Source organism: Hemitrygon akajei, chromosome 22 (genome assembly GCF_048418815.1).
Source record: "Hemitrygon akajei chromosome 22, sHemAka1.3, whole genome shotgun sequence".
NCBI classification, from domain to species: Eukaryota; Metazoa; Chordata; class Chondrichthyes; order Myliobatiformes; family Dasyatidae; genus Hemitrygon; species Hemitrygon akajei.
This window is the reverse complement of record NC_133145.1, coordinates 61387435-61411153: the sequence shown is the minus strand read 5'-3', so window position 1 is coordinate 61411153 and position 23719 is coordinate 61387435. Positions and strand designations below refer to the sequence as shown.

The following is a 23719-nucleotide window of genomic DNA, read 5'->3' as shown; positions in this document are numbered from 1 at the left end:
AGCCAGTGGCAAAGAAACCGAAATGGCCACTAAAGAAGCTGCCAAAAAGGACTCAAAAATTTCTGTGGAGTGAATTTCTACTACTCTGATGTTGTTTGTTGGGAAGTAATATTTTTATTCTTTATTTTATTTAGCGATACAGCACAGTATCTTGGCCCTTCTGGTCAAATGAGCCCACATTGTCCAGTTACACCCACATGACCAATTACCTACAAACTCATACGTCTTTGGACTGTAGGAGGAAACCAAAACACCCAGAGGAAATCCACATGGTCAGAGGGAGTTCAGAAATTCAGACAGTGGTGGAATTGAACCTGGGTCATGGCACTGTAATGTCGTTACACTAACCAATACACGACTGTGCCACCCATTTTAAAGCAGGAAATAATGATTTGCTCAAACAAAAGGTTAAGGTAGTAAATGAATTATCATAAACTTTATAAAATAATTTAAAATACAAGAATGATGATAGACATACAGTTTATAAAATGTTGATTTGAAGGTGCAGTGATAGGTAGAGAATTAAAACCTCTCTCATACCTATAGTAACTTTCTAATAGTTCATAAAACCTTAAGATTTTTCCAATCCATTATTTCTCGAAATAGATAGAAGGCACAAGATATTTCTGCATTTAAGTGCACACAATAGAATTTGCTCTCAACTTTGCAAAATTATTACTAACAAATCAGCCACTTTCACTGACATGACAGCCACAAAGTTTGGGGAATTATCTTCATGAGTCAGTGGTAGCTGCTGGGTGAAATTTTAGTTTCCGAAGGTGGAAATCTTGGTTTAAATGAGGCCAGTTTCATGGGTGATAAAATGGCACTGACGGTGCTACTAAAACTTTTCTCTTCGGGGAAATTACACAAATGTGAAGTCTGGTTACAGAAATCCCCATTCTTGTTGTGAACAACCGCTGGTTGTGGATAGTGTAAAGAGGAGCTAGTTGACTGACCTTGGATTCAACTCAACAAATTCTGTGTAAAACAAATATACATTCAAAATACTCCTCTGCATTAACATGAACGATTTACAGTCCATGAAACCATAAGACATAGGTGCAGACGTAGGCCATTTGGCCCACTCCACCACATGATTGTGGTTGACTTATTTTCCCTATCAACAAGTTATGGTTAAAGTATAATACCGAGAAGAAAGAGGTGAGATACAGGTTGACTATAATGTGCATTTTGCTAGCCCAGTCCACTGGTCAATTTTGGTTAAGTTACCATAAAAATCATCATCCATTTTTATATTATTCTGACAGGAGGGTAACGTTCAATAGGTTTAAAACCAAACAGAGTTCATAGTTTTCAGTGAGGCTTTTTAAATAAATGTGCTGCTGAAAAGGTGCAGTCCAGCCTCTGTAGATTTAGACCAGCAATTCATTCACTTGCCAACCAACTACAAACTCCTTGCATGATAAGCTTTTCATGGTGGTCTTTTTCTGAAGAGGAAGATGAAATTCTTGCATCAAAGACCCCATGTTTAAAGAACCAGAGAAGAAGTCGCCTATATTCCAGAACCATCCGTTGAACCAAGCACAAAGAGGTAACATTTTTGGAGGGAGCACCTGAAATACATGAAGCGACATCTCAGTCAGGACTTTTCCCTTTTCACACCATCGCCCTAGGACACTGGGGGAATGATGCCCTCTGTCTCTTCCTAACATTCAAGCCCAATATTCAGGAAGACAGGGTTCAAAGCTTGGGGATAAATTTGGAGGGAGGAGGAAGGGGGAAGGGCAAGTACAAATATAGTATACATAGAAGAAAGGATTAACATATCCAAAAAAGAAAAAAATATATATATACCCCCAAAAAAAACTAATCTAAACTATACTAACCAAAAACTTTTTTTAAAAAAAGAAAAGAACGTGGGCTGTTTGTAACATCAAAAATGATGTGTCATTAACTCCGAACCTCTCGGCATATATAAAAATGAGAAAATAGGTTTGGAAAAAAGGTCAAATCACATCATATAAAAATGTTGAATAAAAGGCCTTCTAAGTCTTTTCAAATTTAATGGATGGATCATATATAACACTTCTGATTTTTTCTAAGTTTAAACATAGTTTGAGAGAACCAGTGAAATGTGGTGGGAGGATTAATCTCTTTCCAATTCAGCAAAATAGATCTTTTAGCCATTAATGTAAGAAATGCAATCATCGGACACGCTGAAGAGGTTAAGTATGAGTAAAAGGAGGAAATTGAAGTGGTGTATAAGTAAAAGAATGGAAGGAAAGTTGGGATTTGTGAGGAGTATAGATAGGGTAAACGCAAACAGACTTTTTCCACTGAAGGTGGTTGAGACTAGTAGAGGCCATGGATTATGGGTGAAAGGTGAAGTTTTTAAGAGGAATACGAGTAGGAACTTCAACTTCATTTGCCCATCACTGAAATGGTCCCACAACCTATGAACTCACTTTCAACGACTATTCATCTCATGTCCTTGATATTTATTGCTTAGTTAGTTATTATTATTATTATTATTTCTTTTTGTACCTGCACAGTTTGTGATCTTTCACACACTCCCTCCAAGTTGGATCATCTTTCATTGTGGTTATTATTCTATTATGAATTTATTGAGTATGCACTCAAGGAAATGGATCTTGGTGTATATGGTGACATCTATGTAATTTGATAAATTTAATTTGAACTTCACTCAGAGGGTGGTGAGAGAGTGGAACTAGCCGTCAGCGGAAGTCGTGGTTCATTTGCAACATTTAAGAGAAATTTGGATAGATACATGGTTGGGAGGGTTATGGAGGGCTGTGATCCAGGTGCAAGTCCAAGAGACTAGGCACATTAGTTCAGCACAGGCTAGATGGGCCGAAGGGCCTATTTCTGTGTTGTAGTGGTCTATGACTTGGAAAGAAAAGAAGGTGAAAAATGGATAGGGAAGAAACAGGGAAAGGAAAAAATATATACAATGAGTTTGAATTTACAACTTACTGCTCAGTGTAGATCAGGAAAAGTGCCAATATGACATGGATTCTAGCTGGTGAGTGAGTTCGATTGTTGTGTTGGAGAGAGGGGCATAATCACCTGGGTGGGGAAGGGGAGTAAGGTGATATGATTGAAGGATTAGAAATCAAAAGAAGCAGATTTATGATGACTGGAAAAAGCAGAAGTGTCAGAATGGAACTTTTCCTTGATGCAGTGAGTTATGATTACAGAATTCATTGCCTCAAAGAGAATAGATCTAATTGTATATACTCACTGGTAGAAGTGAAAGGAAGTCGACTAGGTGAAGAGAAAGTGCAGGCAACAGAGAATAAATGAGAAAAACAGGAGATTCTGTAGATGCTGGAAATCTTAAGCAAAAACGCTGAGGAACACAGCAGGTCAGGCAGCATCTATGGAGATAAATAAACAGTTGACATTTCGGGCTGAGACCTTTCATCAGGTCCTGATGAAGGGTTTCAGCCCAAAATGTCAACTGTGTACACCCCTCCATAGATACTGAGAGATTAAATGGAAAGCCTCATTGAAGAAATGGCATCTACGTGATGGAACAAATGAGATCCTATCCCATCATGCTGAATTATTCCATGATGTAAAACTCTTCCCCCGTATGCCCATGCACAAGATCACAAGAGACTGCAAAGGGCTGTAGACCCACCAGCTCCATCATGAGCACAACCCACCCCACCATCAAGGACATCTTCAAGAGGTGGTGCCTCAAGAGGGCAGTGTCCATCATTAAGACCCTCACCATCCAGGACATGCCCTCCTCTCATTATGCCATCTGGGACAAACAATAAATTTTACTTTATATAAGACAGTGATATTACATCTACTTCTAAATCTGAGTTGGTGCATTTACAGTAAGGGTAGATACACTTCTGAAAGTTCAGGGAATTTAGGGCGATGCAAACTGGCAGAAAACAAGATCGGACCTGAAGCATCGAATGGTAAGACATACTTGAGAGGACAATGGCCTATTCCTGTTCCTAAGTTTTTGCAAATGTTTCCAGTACTTTCTCTTTTGATTCCAAGTAATGTCTGTTATTGGGATATTCTTTGGACAAAGAACAGGAGGAAGGATCTGAAAGGAAGAGCTCCTCTCTCCACCAGCCAATCGAGCTCTGCCATGAGGAATTCCGCCAGATGAACAACAATCTTAGAATACTACAGCACAGTACAGACCCTTCAGCCCTCGATGTTGTGCTGACCCATATATTCCTTAAAAAAGAGTACTAAACCCATACTACCCCGTAACCCTCTTAACCTTCTTAGGGAACCATAACAAAGAATCCACCAACTCCTTTTCACACTGGGCTTCCAGGACATTCCACATTGATGATTGCTTAATGAACATGATTAAAGATATTTTTCCACAGAAACTTTTCCACGAAGAACAGGTGAATGGTCCATACAAATGAATGGTCCACAGGACTAGGGAACCCTGGATGACAAGGCACGTTGAGGCCCTGACCAGGAAAATGGAAGGAACATGGGTTAGGTATATGCAGCTGGGACCAAGTGAATCTCTGGAGGAGTTTAGGAGATGCAGGAGTTTACTCAAGGAAGAAATCAGGACAGCAAAAAGGGGGCATGAAATAAATTTGAAAGATTGAGGAAAATCCAAAGAGATTTTATTAAGTATTTTAAGAGAAAAGATAACTAAAGCAAGAATAGGGTCCCTCAAAGACCAAAGGGGTGACCTTTGTGTGGAGCCATAGCAGGTAGCTCAGGTCCTTAATGAATATTTCTCCCCTCTTTTCATGATGGAGAAAGACATGAAGGGTTTGGAATCAAGGGAAGTCTTGGGGTAGTCAACATTACAATAAGACTAGTGCTGTTTATCTTAAAAGGTATGACGGCAAACACACCTCCAGGGACTGACCAGGTAAATCCAAAAACACTGTGGGAGGCTAGACAAGAAATTGCAGAAACCCTGGCTAATATATTTGCATCACCATCAGCCATCAGTGAGGTGCTGGTAAACTGGAAGATGGTTGAATGTTGTGCTTTGATTTAAGGACAGCAAAGAAAAACCCAAGAACTATAGACCAGCAAGTCTAACATCTGTGGTAGGTATGCTTTCTGGGAGGGGTTCTGAAGATTAAGATATTCCTCAGTAAGGGCAGTATGGTAGTGTAATGGTTAGCACAACGCTTTACAGTATCAGCGATCTGGGTTCAATACCTGCCGCTGCTTGTAAGGAGTTTGTACACTGTCCCTGTGACCACGTGGATTTCCTCAGGGTGCTCGGGTTTCCTCCCAATGTCCAAAGGCCTACCAGTTGATAGGTTAAATGATCATTGTAAATTGTCCTGTGATTAGGCTAGGATTAAATCGAAGGTTTGCTGGGTGGCACAGCTCAAAGGTCCAGAAGGGCCCATTCCACACTGTATCCCAATAAATCAATACATCTGGAAAGACAGGGACTGATTAGGAGGAGTCAGCGTGGCAGTGTGTGTGAGTGAAAACTTGATCTTTTTTTGATGATGTGACAAAGAAGATTGATGATGGCAAGGCAGTAGACATGGTTTATATGGATTTCAGTAAAGCTTTTGGTAAGGTTCCACATGGTAGGCTGCTTGGGAAGGTTAGATTACATGGAATCCAGGAAGAGCTGGATAACTGGATGCACCACTCGCTTGATGGTAGAAAGTAGAGATTGATGAGGAAGGTTGTTTCTCAGACAGGAGGCCTGTGACTGGTGCTGTTCCTCAGGCATCAATGCTGGGCCCCACTGCTGTTTTCCTCTATCAATTGTTTGGATGAGAATGTACAAGGCATAGTTGCTAAGTTTGCAGATGACACTTAAATAGGTGTTATGGTGGACAATGAAGGAGGGCATCAAAAATTACAAAGTGATTTTGACCGATTAAGTCGGCTGAGCAATGGCAAATGGAGTTTAATTTGCATAAGTATGAGATGTTGCATTTTGGAAAGTCAAATCCAGGTAGGACTTTTTGCAAACAGCAGGGCCACAGGGAGTGTTGTAGCACAGAAGGACCTTGCATCACAAGTACATGGTTCACTGAAAGTGGAGTCAAAGAGAGACAGGGTGGTGAAGGAAGCTTTTGGCAAGCTGGCCTTCCCAAATCACAGCATTGAGTATTAAGGTTGAGAGGTCTTGGTGCAGTTGTATCGGGCACTGGTGAGGTTGTTTGGAATACTGTGTTCAGTTTCAGTCACCCTGATAGAGACTATTAAACTGGAAACAGTGCATAAAAGATTTACAAAGGCAGGCTTGAGGGACTGAGTTACACAGAGAAGCTGGACGGGCTAGGACTTTATTCCTTATGGTATTGGAGACTAAGAATGTAGGAGACTGATCTTATAAAGGTGTATAAAATCATAAGGGCCTAGATAATAGGGTGAATGCACTCAATCTTCTTACCCCAAAATCGAGGAATTCAAGAATCAATTTGAATCATAATCAGATTTACTATCACAGTCTTATATGGCCGTGAGACTACTGAACTCCCCGCCACCACCCATATCTTACCACATATGAAGCGACCAATAGTGTTACAGTGTTTAATTGTTAAACTTGTATCATATATGCATCTTATTATTTGTGGTAATATTACTTTATGTGTTGTATGTACCGTGTTGTGCACCTTGGTCTGGAGGAACGTTGTTTCATTTGGTGGTATACATGTGTACAGTTAAATGACAATAAACTGAACTTGAACTTTGTTTTTGTGGGGGCAGTAAAGTGCAAACCAAAAAACTACAAATTACAAAATAAATAAATAGTCTTAAAAAAAAAGGAATGATGATGTAATGTTCATGGAGTGTTCAGAAATCAGAATCAGGTTTATTATCACCGGCATATGACGTGAAATTTGTTAACTTAGCAGCAGCAGTTCAATGCAACATGTAATAAAGAAGAAAAATTTAAAATAATAATAAATGAAATAAAAAATAGGTAAATCAATTACAGTATGCATATATTGAAAAGATTTTAAAACATGCAAAAAAACAGAAATACCATATATTAAAAAAAAAGTGAGCTAACGTTCACGGGTTCAATGTCCATTTTAGGAATCGGATGGTAGAAGGGAAGGAGCTGTTCCTGAATCACTGAGTGTGTACCTTCAGGCTTCTGTACCTCCTACCTGATGATAACAGTAAGAAAAGGGCATGTCCTGGGTGCTGGAGGTCCTTAATAATGGATGCTACCTTACTGAGACATCACTCCCTGAAGACGTCCTGGGTACTTTGTATGCTAGTATCCAAGATGGAGCTGACTAGATTTACAACCCACTGCAACTTCTTTTGGTCTTGTGCAGTAGCCCCCCCCCCTCCCCCTCCATACCAGACAGTGATACACCCTGTCAGAATGCTCCCCACAGTACATCTATAAAAGTTTTGAGTGTATTTGTTGACATGCCAAATTTCTTCAAACTCCTAATGAAGTATAGCCGTTGTCTTGCCTTCTTTATAATCTACCAACAAAGGGAAAAAAACTGTTTTTGAATTGTTGAGTTTGACTCTTCAGGCTCCTATACCTCCCTGTTGGTAGTAACAAGAATAGGGCATGTCCTAGATGTTGAGGGTCCTCAATGAATTAAACACCACAGGTTTGAGGTGAGAAGGGCAAGAACTTGAGCGGCAGCTTTTCTTACACAAAGGGTGGCATGTATGCGGAATGAGCTGCCCAAAGAAGTGGTTGAGGCAGCTTCAGGGACAACTTTTAAAAGACAATTGGACAGGTACATGGATTGAAAGCTTTAGAAGGTTCTGGGCCAGACTCTGGCAAATAGGTCTCACTTGGTTGGGGCATCTTGGTCCAAAAGAAACTGTTTCCTTGCAGCGCAGCTCTAGGACTCTATAACCTTCCTCATTATTCAGAACTCTGCCAATTTTGTGTCATTGCATACTTACTAATCAGCCCACAGATGTTTTCAGAACCAGGTTTATGGTCACTGACTAAGCTGTGAAATGTGTTAAGTTGTGTGCAGTATGCTATGGTAGCTACTAAAAGTCACAAAATAAATAAATAAATAGTGCAAAAGATAAATAACAAAGCAGTGTCCACGGACTGTTCAGAAATATGATAGTGGAGGGGAAGAAGTTGTTCTTAAAATGTTGTCCATCCAATATAATAGAAAAATGGAGGGCTACGTGGGAGGGAAGGGTTAGACTGATCTTGGAGTTTGTTAAAGGGTCAGCATGACATCGTGGGCCGAAGAGCCTGTATTGTGTTGTAATGTTCCATGTTGTATTCCCTGTTTTCTGAAATCCCAGAAGTATTTTGCTCTAGATTCCCATAAATATTTTGCTCCATCCATCATGAAAGGATGCGACCTTACCGTGAGAGCCCCGCACGGGCTGCGCTGGAGGGCCGGAGTCTGCAAACTCTCAGTTTCTCGAACAGTTCAGTTTAATGGCGTGGACCAGATCAGTCACATAAGCCAGAAAGTTGAGGCTGATCAGCACGGCGGACGACAGGCACAGTTTCCAGCGGCAGGCCGTCTGGTCGGAACGCTCTTGCTGGCTGAGGCTGAGGTTGAGGCCGAGGGTCCAGACCACCAGTAAGGCCCCACTCAGCAACACGCCCAGGATACCGAAGGCCGCCAGCAGCCGCTCCAGCGGGACCGGGCAACATGCCCGGCACCCCACCACCATCACCATGACAACCAGGGATATGAACGCGCAAGCGCAGAGCGCGCCCACCGCCCACCAGAAGCCCGGGAATGCTGGGATGTGCCCGGTTGCCAGGGGAACGGAGAGGATGCAGGCGATGGATACCTGCAGCACCTTGAGTAGGCCGGGCCCCGTCGCCATGTAGGTGCTGCGGCAGGAGCTGCGGGACATGAACACCTCGGCCGCGTAGGCAAATGAGGCTAGGCAGGAGCAGGCGATGGCGGCGACGTCGTAGGCGCACGGGGGCTGGGTCCAGGTGTGGGCCTGAGAGCAGCGCGGTCTCTCGCCGGCGGTCGCCACCATCAGTGGGTAGCTGACCGAGGTGGCCAGGTTCATGAGCCCGGCGAAAGCGGAGACGGCCACTGACAGGTTCTTCCAGGAGAGGGAGAAGAGGCTGTGCACCTGTGTGAACTCGACCGCGAAGACGAGGAGGGTGCAGGTGAAGGAGAAGCACCAGGTGAACAAGGCGAAGGTGGTGAATCCCCCGTCACGAGCCGAGCCGCCGTTTGCCGCTGTCCTCGACAGACCCAGGGCCGCGCAGGTGAAGAGGATCTGCAGCAGCTGGGCCACGGCCTTGGGGGAGGTCAGGTCTCTTGGGTCGATGAATCTCACCGGCATCTCTACAAGCTCGCAAAGCACCGCTGTCCAGCAACCTCGGGGGCAGTCAGAAGGCAGCAGGCAAGTCAGCCCTCCACGCAAAGTAACCTAGTTACCGAAGGTTACATCCTCTCCGTAGTAGACACTGGGGGAGGCGGGGTGCATACGTTTCCTGCCTCCTTGCAAAGCCGAAGAACAATGCGATTATCTGATTTAAAATTACTATTTTCCAGACCGCAGCACCAACGCCACAAGCAGCAGAAAAGCGTTAACAACCCATCGCTGTTTCCACCAGTAGGTATTGTAGTACAGACTTGCTCCACACAACATGTGGATATCACGACTGAACGCGTTCTAGTAACTTTCTTAGGAGAGGAACACAACCAATTAACGTACTCCATGCCAAATAAAGAGAAACATACAGTCTAGAAATTTACACTTTCACTGTTATGAGCCTTTGACAGGATCCATCCCATCCGTTCCACAATCTCCTACAATCCCAACGCAGTATAAGAACAAGAAAGTTGCACTGGGTTACAGATTCTTCCCCCAGGCTGCGAGACTTCTGAACACCCTGTACACATTATTTATAACAGCACTAATAGCAGTATACTGTTAGATAATCTATCTTTTCAATCTTTTTATTAATATCAAATTAATTGATATAACAAAACATTGCTACACAATTATTGGGATTACATTGTTAATGGTTAACATATATAAATATATAATCAAAGGTAATAAACCTCCCAAAATTGTTCAAGTACAAATATAGTATACATAGAAGAAAGGATTAACATATCCAAAAAAGAAAAAAAATATATATACCCCCCAAAAAAACTAATCTAAACTATACTAACCAAAAACTTTTTTTTAAAAAAAAAAGAACGTGGGCTGTTTGTAACATCAAAAATGATGTGTCATTAACTCCGAACCTCTCGGCATATATAAAAATGAGAAAATAGGTTTGGAAAAAAGGTCAAATCACATCATATAAAAATGTTGAATAAAAGGCCTTCTAATTCTTTTCAAATTTAATGGATGGATCATATATAACACTTCTGATTTTTTCTAAGTTTAAACATAGTTTGAGAGAACCAGTGAAATGTGGTGGGAGGATTAATCTCTTTCCAATTCAGCAAAATAGATCTTTTAGCCATTAATGTAAGAAATGCAATCATCGGACACGTTGAAGAGGTTAAGTGATGAGGTTCTATCATTGGTAAACCAAAAATTGCAGTAATAGGATGAGGTGGTAAATCAATATTCAATACAGCTGAAATAATATCAAAGATATCTTCCCAATATTTTTTCAAAGAGCAACATGACCAAAACGTATGGGTTAAAGAGGCTGTCTCAGAATGACATCAATCACACACTGGACTTATGTGAGAATAATTACCAGCTAATTTATCCTTAGTTAGATATTTAACTACATGTTTTACATGCACTTTGTGTCAACTTGTGCATCTACAGAATTTTATTTTTCATTTTGTGTGTTGTATGTGATATATGTACTGTGTTTGCAACTTGGCCCCAGAGGATCGTTGTTTCATTTAGCTGTATATGTGTGTACGTTGAACAGCAATAAATTTAAACTTAACTTGAAACCTGTCCAGGGATAAATTGCTTGGGCCAATTGTTACCGATGAAGATGGTCATTTGGCTGTATTGACATCGTTAATCTCAACAAGATCATTGGATATTATTACATCAACATGATTCAATCTGTGCTTAAATCAAGAAAGATTTAAAATCAAGAAATCATTCCTGCTGGCAATTAAGACAGTCTGAAAACTATGCAGCACCTTAAATTTATTTTTGTAATATGAATAGTATGAATATTGACTAGACGGTGTTGGCATTCAGCCGAACAACAGTTTATTAAGAATGAGCTACTGACCTCCATTCTGTGTTTGTCGTTCATTTGTTATGTGCTGTGTCATATGACTTAGGCAATCATGGTCTTTCCACAACAATGATTGTTCTTGGCAAATTTTTCTACAGAAGTGGTTTGCCATTGCCGCCTTCTGCGCAGTGTCTTTACAAGACGGGTGACCCCAGCTATTACCAGTACTCTTCATAGATTGTCTGCCTGGCATCAGTGGTCGCATAACCAGGACTTGTGATATGCACCAGCTGCTCATAGGACCATCTACCACCTGCTCCCATGGCTTCACATGACCCTGATCGGAGGGCTAAGCAGGTTTTACACCTTGCCCAAGGGTAACCTGCAAGCTAGCAGAAGGAAGGAGCACCTTACACCACCTTTGGTAGAGAGGGAAGGAGTGCCTTACACCTCCTTTTGTAGAGACGTTATCTCCACCCTGCCACCCTGTGATTATTGTTACAATTTGTAACAGTGTCATAACTTGAAACATGATGTAAATATGTTGAAACTCTAAAGTGTTTCAAAGTAAAGGTTGTAGCTCATTTATTCTTTGGAAAAAACTTATGAATTATATTCATTAACAGTTACAGGGTGTTTCACCATTGTATTGACATAAATTTCAAAATTATATTAACGTTATATAAAAGAAATTCCAGCTGCACAGTGACAAAGGCTGTGTGCGTGGGAGCATTTCAGTTACTCTGCAGCCGGGCACCTGCACAATTTAGAAAGAACAATGTCCATTAGCAGTGTATTGCAAAGACACTCTATTCTGAGAACAATTTCCTGAAATCCTGACTACTTTCACACTATTCCACAAGCCATAACTCACTCGGACTCTCCAAACCCCGATGACTGTGATGATCCGGTGGTTTATAGTCATTGTCTGAGGTGTGGTAAGATGGATTGCTCATCCTTTCAATAATTATTTGCATGAATATGGCTGAAATGGCCAGGAGTTATTGCTCTGAGAGAAGTACATATTCTCAAACCACTGAATAAGGATTGAAACTCATGTCAGAAATAAATCAATCAAGTTTTTGGGTGGTGCCAGTTCCACAGTCTTTACATGGAGCCAAAGAACATGCATGAGGTATTTAGTGTAATAGTATCACTTAGCTATGTACATAGAGAAGTTGAGCTTAGAGGGTTGTGGGCTGAATGCAGGAAATTGGGGCTTGCTGGGTGGGCAGCTTGGGGTGAAGGGCCTGTATAAATCTATGAATACTGCTCACACACACAAAATGCTGGAGGAACTCAGCCGGTCAGGCAGCATCTATAGAGAGGAGTTTTGTGTTTGCAGAATCTCTTGTGTTTATGAATGCTGTTCATCTGTATTCATCAAGGGGAAGGATTGTAGTTGCCGATTTCAGGTTGGTAAAAGTGGTATTGTAGAACATGTTAACTTTAGAAGGGTGGATATTTAGATGCTTTAATATGCGTAAATATGGATAAATCCCCGGAGCCTAAAATGTTCCGCAGCTGCTCTCCCAAAAAGGGGGATTATTGTATCAGATTCCTCCTTCTTCAGAACTTAACCTCTTCCACTTACTACCTTCCAGACTGTTACTTCATTCCCCTCTCTCCAACACACTTACCTTCTCCCTTACCTAATTTTACCTGCCATTTGTCAGCTTCTACTTCTTTCCTCTCCCCCCACCTATTTATTCTGATTTCTTCCCCCTTCCTTTTATGCTGAAGGGTTGCTACCTAAAAAATTAACTGTTTATTCCTCTCCATAGATGCTGCTGAGTTCCTCCAGCATTTTGTGTTTGTTGCTCTGGATTTACAGCAACTGTAGAATCACACCTTTAAGTTTAGTGTAAATGGATAGTTGTTAATTGATGCTAAAGGTCTGTTTCTGTGCTGCATCTTTCTCTCTCTCTGACTCGACATTAAATCTAGTAAAATAACCACGTTGTGAAGTGTGAACAGCGAACTGTGGTTTCACTAAGATGCAGCATCAACCAGTGGAGAGGGCAGCTGCATCTGCTTTGATCTGAACATATTTTACAAGAAACTGACCACAGAGCAGGTTGCAGCATTACATCAACTCAAATCTCATTACAGTTTTTCAGTTGAATTTTAGGTATTTTTGTGTCAATTTTACCTTTTAAACAGTGAGGAGCACAGTGACCTTTCAATTTGAGGACCTGAGTTCTGAATTAAGTTGATAAAGAAGCCCTGATAGTCAGAAATTATATATTGCGTCTTGTAATTAACAGTTTTAAGGGCTTTAAATCCTTTACTCACCCATCACACACCCCCACCCCCACACACAATCAGCAGGGTAAAAGGATGGAGGAAATGGAAAATTTTACAGTGATGGTACCGGAAAGCAACTGCTGTGAGTAACGTAGAGGAAGTTTTAACTAGATTGACTTAGGATGCAATAGAGATAAATTTATTCCGCACCTGTTTGAAACAAAAGATCTCTTTTATAATAGCGAGTTTTAAAAAAAACATTTCAGCAGAGAAAAACATTGTTTATAGATCCACTCACAGTGTGATATTGAAAAATAATGAAATACATCTGAAATTAAACAAACAGAAAATGTTTGGAAATACTCAGCAGTTCAGGCAGTAGTTGCGAAACAAAATGTAAAAGCCATCTGGTTGATCAACACCTCCACCCATTAACCCACCCCACCACCACTACATCCACATCAGCCACTCACTCCTCTCCACAGCCCCTCAGCATGCTTCATTCCCCCCCCCCCCCCCGCCCATGTACTGCCCTTTATACCTACACTTACACAGTCACTGTCCCACTGTGTTTTCATATGTTCGGCTGCTACCCAGAAGAGTTTCTCTTGCCAAGGGTCACTTATTAACTTTATCATTTCCTGTCAGTGTCACCTTAAGTACAGATACTCCTGCACTTAACGTCACTTTATGTAATAAATCTATGTGTATACAGCCATATTTAAACAGTTACTTGCACATTGTGTTTTATAGAATTTGTCTTAGATTATATTTTTTGGGTTCTTTATGCTTTTTGTTTTTTTTATGTTTCATTGGATTCACACTAACAATCGCTTTAGTATTCTTCACACTTGTATACTGAATAATGACAAGCAATTTTGAATCTTGACTGATGTTTCGACTCAATGATCTTTGGTCTGAACTAAAAAAATGTTGAAAATACACCAGTAAGCCTAAATCGAGGGGATCTGATTTTTCTTATTTTTTTCTATATTAGGTATTGCATTGCACTGGTGCTGCTAAGTTAATAAATTTCATGACACATGCCAGTGATAATAAATCTGATTCTGACTTGCAGCAGCTTCTCACAGGACCATCCATCACCTGCTCCCATAATTTCATTTGAGCAGGTGCTACACCTTGCCCAAGGGTGACCTGGAGGCTAGTGGAGGGAAGGAGTACCTTGCATCTCCTTTGGTAGAGGCATATCTCCACCCCACTATCCAAAGTATCTATGGGGCTGGAATAGAATTAATGCAGGGTTTTCACCTGAATTGTCAACAGTTTATTTTCCCCTAACAGATGCTGCTTGACCTGTTGTGTTCCTCCAGCAGAATATTTATTGCTTCATTAAGTTGTTTTAAAAACCCAGCTAGTTTCAGTGTTCTTAAGGAAGGGTACTTGTCATCACATACAGTAAGTTGCCCTGTATTATTTCTGGACTATACAGTGGTTGACACCTACCTGAACCTGCAGTACTTTCTCAGAAGAAGAAGTGCTAGGCAATATGAGTTTGCCTTTATCTGCAAAACCTAACCTCTAAATGAAAAACTAAATTAAGCTCTACATGGATTTGCTCAACTGCCTTATTCATTCTGACAAATGTGAACTGGTACATAGTTGAGTGAACGAGGATAAGTGATATTTATGGGACATCTCAGTATGACTAAATGCCAGAAGACATGGAAGGAAAGGGTTAAATGGAAAGCTGAATTCTCACTATTATTAATCATCATCAGAAAGTATAAGGTATGTTAAGCTTGAGTTGTTGCCCTTATTTCATTTTATAAGTTCAACAAAAAAATGTTTTCTATTGGCTTTTATTTTACATCAGAGTTCAAATGAGAGCAAGAAACTGACAGACAGATGGGTTCAGAACATATTGTCCATCACAGTACGTAAACATTCCTGCAAGCAGCTACTAAAGCAATGACCTAGAAATGTACCCCTTTTCAGACAATAAATGCCCTTCTTGAAAATCCATTGTGACTGATAGGAAGCTCAAAGGACACAAAAAATTAGTTTGAATTTTGCAGCAAGTGTTTTTAGTGATATTTGGTTGTAGTGTAAACATTGACCAAGGTATCAGAGAGAACTCTGGTCATTTTCAGCAGCAGTACCCCCTTCAAAAGAGTTCATATGACCAGGCTATAAAATGAAAACTGATTTGTGAACGACTATCATCAACTGCAAAGAAATGCTAAAAGCAGTTTAGTTTGTCAACAAATGACGGTAGGTTATTTCAAGAAAAATAACTTTTTAAAAACTTTTTTTGGGTAGGTGTTTGGAAAATGGCATTTGACCAACAAGATTCCAATCCCTTAATCCTGGAAATCTCTTCTAATCATGGTAAAATCAAGCACATCACATATTAGCAGAAGAATATAAATCTCAGACAAAATTCATTTTTTAGAATTGTCCAAAAATAATTTAAATAAAAAGATGTATGATTTCAAATCAACCTTGGGATAGTTTCAACATTGAGCACTAGTTACCCAGTATTCACAAGTAATTCTGTTGATCCTCATAGGCTCTGCAGTCAGTTTGCTCATGGTTATTGCCATGCTGACTGAATGCTTACTTCAACAGTCTTAAACCCATTTTCTCATAGACCAACTTACACCAGTGGCTCTACTGCAGTAGGAGTTTAAAGAGATTTGATATGTCCCCAAATACTTCAGCAAATCTCTTCAGTTGGAGATAACTATCTTTCTGATAGTTTGCATCACAACCTGGCATGGAGGCTCCAATGCACAGGATTGCAAGAGGCTGCAGAGGGTTGTAGACTCAGCCAGTTCCATCACAGACACGACCCTTCACTCCATTGAGGACGTCTTCAATAGACGATTCATCAAAAAGGTGTAATCCATCATAAAAGACATTTACCATCCAGGACATGCCCTCTTCATGCTATTAGCATCAGGAAGGAGATACAGGAGCTTGAAGACCGACACTCAACGTTGCAAGATCCATTTCTTCCTCTCTGCCATCAGATTTGTGAATGTTCCATGAATGCTACTTTTGTGCTATTTACTTTGCCAGTTATAGTAGTTTTTGTGTATTGCACTGTACTGCTGCAATTTCACAACACAAGCAATATTGCAGATGCTGGAAATCCAGAGCAATACACATAAAATGCTAGAGGTACTCGGCAGGTTAGGCAGCATCTGTGGACATTTTGGGTCAAGACCCTTCATCAAGACACAACACATGTCTGATACAAATGTGATTCAATTCCTTTCACCCATCACCCTATGTGCTTACTGACTTAAATGGATCACACTCCTGTGTCACATCATCGAAATTTTCATGGTGTTCATTGTTTAAAATTGGCCTCATGTTCAGCACAGCCATTGTGAGACAAATGGACTTTTCTTGTGTTGTGCTGCTCTATGTCCATTTCCAAGATGGCGGCGCGACACAGCTTGCAGTGGCCACTCTGGAGCTGATTATCTGTTATTTGTGAAGTGGGAGCATGGAGGCATTATGATGCCATGCGCAATCATAATGAATTGAAAACGGATGTGGGAGCATGGAGGAACATCGGGAAATCTCCAGGAAGACCTTCTTCGTTGCTGCTGCTGCTGTGAGGTCCGGGACTCTGCTGGGGAGAACAGGCCCCCAGTCCTCGGGGTCGCGTTGCCGATGGCCATTGGTGGGGCCGTCTTAATATGCTCGGCAGAGGATGGTGCTCGGAGAAGCTGTGCCGAAGGGGATGATCGTCGGCTCAGAGGTTCGACGGACTCTGAGTCCGCTGCGGTCAGGTCGCTTTCGGTGTGTGCTGCGTTTGCGAGGCTGAGTTCGACAGAGCTTTCATTGTGTGCTGCGTCTGCGAGGCTGAGTCAGGCGGCACCATGGAAGTCCATAGCGGGGGTATTCCCTTCTGCCGCTGGCGTGGGATGGCGAGTCTTTCGGGACCCTGGGGACTTGTGGAAACTGTATGGTGATTTCTTTTGAACTTATAGTCCTTTAACAGCTTTGGACTATTTTTACTGTGCCCATGGTCTGTTTTTTTTATCAATTATGCTATTGTTTGCACTGTTGTAACTATATGTTGTAACTATGTGGTTTTGTGCAGGTCTTGTAGCTTTAGTTTTTGGTCTTGTTTTGTCTGGTGGATTTGGAGCTCCTTTCCGGGAAAAGTGCTAAGATGGTAGCGCAATATTAATACGCAGCAGCCTCTCCGGACTCTGGATTGGGGATTGCCAAACGTGATGTGGATTTTCTGGTGTAGTCTGTTTTCTCATATGCTTTTGTGATATCATTCTGGAGGAACGTTGTCTCATTTTTTAACTGCATTGCATTTGTGGTTTCTAAGTGACAATAAACTGAATCTGAATCTGAATCTATGTTCTAAATTCTTCCATAACCTTGAAGGTTCATAGTCTAATTTCCTTTAGCCCTACACACCTCTGTGAAATCTATGTTTCTTAATTCTGTCCTCTTGTGCAACATGGATCACTTTGGCCAAGAGTTGGGGACACGCTTCAGAGCCCATCTCAACAATTCAAGCAACACACAGAAAATGCTGGTGGAACACAGCAGGCCAGGCAGCATCTATAGGGAGAAGCGCTGTCAACGTTTTGAGCTGAGACCCTTCGTCAGGACAATTCAAGCACAGCTTTTTCCCCTCTGTCATCTGATTTCAGAATGGACATTGAACCCATGAACACTACCTCACTACTTATTTATTTCTATTTTTGCACTCATTTAATTTAACTATTATATATCTATAATTACTGTAATTCACATTTTCTATTATTATGTATTGCATTGTATTGCTGCTGCAAAGTCAAAAAATTTCACGACATATGCTGGTGATATTTAACCTGATTTTGATTCTGATTCTGATATCAGTGAAGTGCATTGGTATTCTTTGTAAATTAAATGTTGTCATGTAAATAGAAGTTGCTGTTACTGTATGTGTGAAGACACTTTCTTCCCAATATTGTAGGGGATAAGTGCATTTACTACCTTTGTGCAGTATGACTCAAATATGAAGTGTTTTCCTCATGGTGTTTATTGAGTCCAGTTGTGCCATTATTTCTACTGATTCAGTACTCTCAGCCATTTTAGCCTTGGTGAAACATTTATCCACCACCTAGAGTAAACACTGTGCCCTTGTTACTTTGTTGTTCTACATACAGGATTCATCGGGTGATGGAGGAAGGTAGAAGGAAGGAGGTTTCCTTGCCCATGTCTGATGAAATGCCATGAACTTTCATGGATTCTGGAGACAATATTGATGACTTGGGTGCTATGCATTCTTTCCTGTAGACCACATTACGGCTATCTCAGTGGGCCAGGATGCACTCATGGTTTGTGATGGAGAAGTCTGTCAGGTCATCTGTTTGTCCCGAGATATTTATAAGGAAGACTTTTCAAGATGAGCTAAGCTGTGACCAACTTTGCTTAGAAATTCATTGTTTAGGAAATCATCTACCAGGTATCAGAATCAGGTATCAGGTATCAGAATCAGGTTTATTATCACTGGCATATGCTATATAACTTGTGGCAGCAGTACAATACATTGCATAAAACACTGCAAGTTCCATAAGGAATATTTCATGGACTATTCAGAAATCTGATGGTGGAGGGTAAGAAGCTGTTCCTAAAAAGTTGAGTGTGTGCTCTTCAGACTCCTGTACCTCCTCCATGGTGGTAGCAATAAGAAGAAGGTATGTCCTGGATGGATGCTTCATAGTGGATTCTTTTTCTCTGTTTTAGTAGCTATGAAAGGCTTTCCAAACCATTTCAGAACTGTCAGATATTATTCAGGACCTCAAGTCCAGCAAGATTTCCTTTCCTGAGGGATGCTAGTGAACTAGATGGGTTTTTAGTAGTTTTATCAATGTCATTACTCAGATATTCCTTTTTAAATTCACACTTCTGGATTACAATGACCTAGATTTCAGACTGAGTGTTTGGTAAGCTGTTTATAGATACTAGTGTGAACATCCTGTAGAATGGCTTACCACAGACATCAATGCATGTAAAATGGGAGCCTTCAGCTGGTGTTCTTTGATAATAGGACCAAAGTTTTGAGTTTGCTATAACAAAGAAGATTCCAATATTGTTCTTCACAATATGAGAAAATCTGCAGATACTGGAAATCCAAAGCAGCACAAATAAAATGCTGGAGGAACTCTGCAGGCCAGGCAGCAACTATGGAAAAGAATAAACAGTTGATGTCTCTGGCCGAGACCCTTCTTCCGAAATGTCGCTGTTTACTCCTTTCCATAAATGCTGCTTAGCCTGCTGAGTTCCTCCAGCATTTTGTGCATGTTGTCTCCAATATTGCTCTTGTTGGCTTTCAAACCTCAAATTGTCCATTAAGATCTAATTGCTCCCTCAGATCCTTCTCCACAAAACTCCTGACAATTCAACTTACCTTCCTACCTCACAAATCTTTAGTTGACCTTTAAAGCACTTCATGTCCTTCTCAAATGAGCCTCTCATTTGAATACTTCTATTTGTTGCTCAAAGTCAAATTGCATTTATTGTCACTTCATGAGTGCAGGTGCAGTGCAGTACTTGTAGCAGCATCACAGGCATGTAGCATCATATAAACAGCATTAACAAGAAAAACAAATAATGAACAAATTTAGAACAAAAAAAAGTAAATTTTCATGAAAAATACTTTAAGTGGTCATAGTGTTAAATTGTAGTGATCAAGCCTTGTTCCAATTGGTTCAAGAGGTTCTGTGCAGTGAATACTATAGGGAATTGGAGAGGAAGCTGAAGAGCAGACCCTCCAGAGTAGTAATCTCTGGATTATTCCCAGTACCATATGCCAGTCAAGGCAGGAATAGGTTGATCATACAGATGACTGAGTGGCTGAGGAAATGGTGCAGGAGGCAGGGTTCAGATTTCTGGATCATTGAGATTTCTTCTGGGGAAGATATGACCTATACAGGTTACACCTGAACCTGATGGGATCCAATATTCCTGCAAGCAAGTTTGCTAGAGCTGTTGGGGAGAGTTTAAACTAATTTGTCAGGGGCTGGGAACTGGAGTGATTGGGCTGAGGATGGGGCATTTACTATCCAGTATACTGTGAGATACTAACATCCAAGAATACACATTATATCAAAAGGATAGGCAGAGGGGATGGGGTTGCTCTGTTGGTTAAAAGTGAAATTAAATCTTACAAAAAAGATGACAGGATCAGAAGCTGCAGAATCATTGTGGGTAGAGTTAAGAGACTGCAAGGGTAAAAAGACCCAGATGGGAGTTATATACAAGCCACTGAACAGTAGCCAGGATGTGGGCTGTAAGTTACAATGGGATATAGAAAAGACAGGCAGAAGGGCAGTGGTATGATAGTCATGGGGGATTTCAATATGCAGGTAGTTTGGGAAAATCATATTGATGCTGGACCCCAAGGGATGGATGGAATTTGTAGAATGCAGCTTTTAGAGCAGCTTGTGATTGAGCTCACTAGGGTAAAGGCAATTCTGGATTGGGTGTTAAAAAATTGACCAGATTTGATTAGGGAGCTTAATATAAGGGAACCCTTGGGAGGCAGTGATCACAATATAATAGAATTCACTCTGCAATTTGAGAGGGAGAAGGTAAAGTCAGAAGTATCAGTATTACAGTGGATTAAAGGTATCTACAGAGACATTAGAGAGGATCTGGCCAAGTTGATTGGAAGGGGGGTACTATCAGAGATACCAACAGAACAGCAATGACAGGAGCTTTGGGGGGCAATTTGGAAGTCACAGGACAAATGCATCCCAAAGATGAAGAAGTATTCTAAAGGGAGGATGAGGCAACTGTGGCTGACAAAGGATGTCAAACTCAGCAAAAAAGCAAAAGATAGGGTATATAATACTGAAAAAATCAGTGGGAAGTTAGATGATCGGGAAACTCTAAAAAGCCAACAGAAAGCAACTAAAAGGGCATAAAGAGAGAAACAATGAAATATAAAGGTAAGCTAGCCAATAATATCCATAAAGACAACAAAAGTTTTTTCAGATATATTAAGAGTAAAAGAGAAGCAAGAGTGGATATCAGACCGCTGGTAAATGATGCTGGACTGGTAGTAATGGGGGACAAGGATATGATGGAGAAACTAAACAAGTATTTTGCAACAGTCTTCACTGTGGAAGACACAGCAGTGTGCCAGAAATTCAAGAGTGTCAGGTGGTAGAAGTGAATGGAGTTGATATTATTCAGAGGAAGGTGCTGGGGAAGCTGAAAGGTCTGAAGGTAGATAAGTCGCCTGGAGCAGATGGACTACACCCCAGGGTTCTGAAAGCGATAGCTGAAGAGATTGTGGAGACATTAGTAATGATCTTTCAAGAATCATTAGATGCTGGAATGATTTCGGAGCACTGGTAAATTGCAAATGTCACTCCATTCTTTAAGAAGACGGGGAAGCAGGAGAAAGGAAATTATAGGCCAGCTAGTCTGACCTCAGTGGTTGGGAAGATTTGGAGTCGATTGTTAAGGATGTGGTTTTGTGGTACTTGGCAGCACATGATAAAATAAGGCAAAGTCAGCATGGTTTCCCTAAAGGGAAACTTGCCTGACAAATCTGTTAGAACTCTTTGAAGATATAACAGGCAGGATAGACAAAGGAGAGGCAGTGGATGTTGTTAACTTGGATTTTAACTTGGCTTTTGACAACACGCTGCTCATGAGACTGCTTAATGAGATAAGAGCCCGTGGTACTACATGAAAGATACTAGCATGGATAGAAGATTGGCTGACTGGCAGGAAGCAAAGAATGGGATAAAGGAGGCCTTTTCTGGTTGGCTGGTAGTGTTTTGCAGGAGTTGGCATTGGGACCTCTTCCTTTCACGTTATATGTCAACAATTTGGATGACGAAATGGATGGCTTTGTGGCCAAGTTTTCAGAATGATACAAAGGTAGGTGGAGAGGCTGGTAGTGTTGTGGAAGCAGGGAGTCTGCAGAAGCACTTAGATTGGGAGAATGGCCAAAGAAATAGTAGAAAGAATATAATGTAGGGAAATGTATGGACATGCACTTTGATAGAAAGAATAAAGAAATAGACTATTTTCTAACTTGGAGAAAATTCAAAAATTGAAGGTACAAAGAACTCAGGAGCTCTTGTTGCAGGATTCCCTAAAGGTTAACTTGCAGGTTGAGGTGGTGGTAAGGAAGGTAAGTGCCATGTTAGCACTCATTTCAAGAGGATCAAAATATGAGTAAAGATGTCAGACTGAACTTGGAGTATTGTGAGCAGTGCTGAGCACCTTATCTAAAAAAGGATGTGCAGGCAACGGAGAAGTACCCAGAGGAGGTTCACGAGAATTATTCCAGGAATGAAAGGGTCAACGTGTGAGGAGTGTTTCATGGCTCTGGGCCTGTACTCACTGGAATGAGGAGGGGATCTCATTGAAACCTATCAATATTGAAAGGCCTAGATAGAGTGGAGAGGATGTTTCCTCTAGTGGCTGAGTATAAGACCAGAGGGTATAGTCTTGGAATAGAACAGAGGTGGGAAGGAATTTCTTTAGCCAGAGAATGGCAAATCTGTGGAATTCATTGCCATGGACATCTATGGAGGCCAAGTCATTGAGTATATTTAAAGTAGAGATTGATAGGTTCTTGATTAGTCAGGGTGTCAAAGGTTACGGGGAGAAGGCAGGAGAATGAGGTTGAGAATGATAATAATTCAGCTGTGATAGAACGGTGGAGCAGACTGATAGGCCAAATGGCCTGATTCTGCTCCTATGTCTTTATTTAGCTCAGTAAAGACTAGCTGAAGGCTTTACAACTCCAGCTGTAAGTTCTGGGTTCGATTCCCGTCGCTGTCTGTAAGCAGTTGTACATTCTCCCCATGACCATATGTAATTTACTGGCATGGTTAGAGCATTGGCTGATTGGTAGGAGGCAGCGAGTGAGAATAAAAGGATCCTTTTTAGGTTAGCTGCCAGTAAGTAGTGGTGTTCCGCAGGGGCTGGTATCGGGGCATTAGTGTTGAGGAAACAGGTAGACTGCAGAAGAACTTAGACAGATGAGGAGAATGGGCAAGAAAGTGGCAAATGAAATGCAATGGTGGAAAATGCATGGTCAGGTACTTTAGTAGAAGAAATAAAAGTGCAGACTATTTCTTAATGGGGAGAAAATCCAAAAATCTGAGATGCAAAGGGACTTGGGAGTCCTTGTGCAGAACAAACTAAAGGTTAATTTGCAGGTAGAGTTGGTAGTGAGGAAGGCAAATGCCATGTCATTTCAAGAGGGTCTAGAATACAGGGGTACAGATGTGATGCTGACTTTATAAGGCAGTAGGGAGGCCTCAACTTGATTATCATGAACAGTTTTGGGCTCCTCATCTAAGAAAAGATGTGCTGTCATTGGAGAGGGTTCAGAGGAGGTTCACAAGGATGATTCCGGGAATGAAAGGGTTATCATACAAGGAACGTTTGATAGCTTTG

General features: G+C 41.1%; 1 protein-coding gene across 1 annotated transcript; it reads right to left on the bottom strand.

Annotated features, from left to right (window-relative positions):
* Window positions 1-408: 408 nt before the first annotated feature.
* LOC140714811 (myeloid-associated differentiation marker homolog) lies at window positions 409-9426 on the bottom strand. Its single transcript, XM_073026408.1, has 2 exons — window positions 8283-9426; window positions 409-1577 (listed from the first exon to the last, which is right to left on the bottom strand). Exon 1 carries the CDS (start codon window positions 9232-9234, stop codon window positions 8332-8334), a length of 903 nt encoding a protein of 300 aa, XP_072882509.1. The 5' UTR covers window positions 9235-9426; the 3' UTR covers window positions 409-1577; window positions 8283-8331.
* Window positions 9427-23719: the final 14293 nt, after the last annotated feature.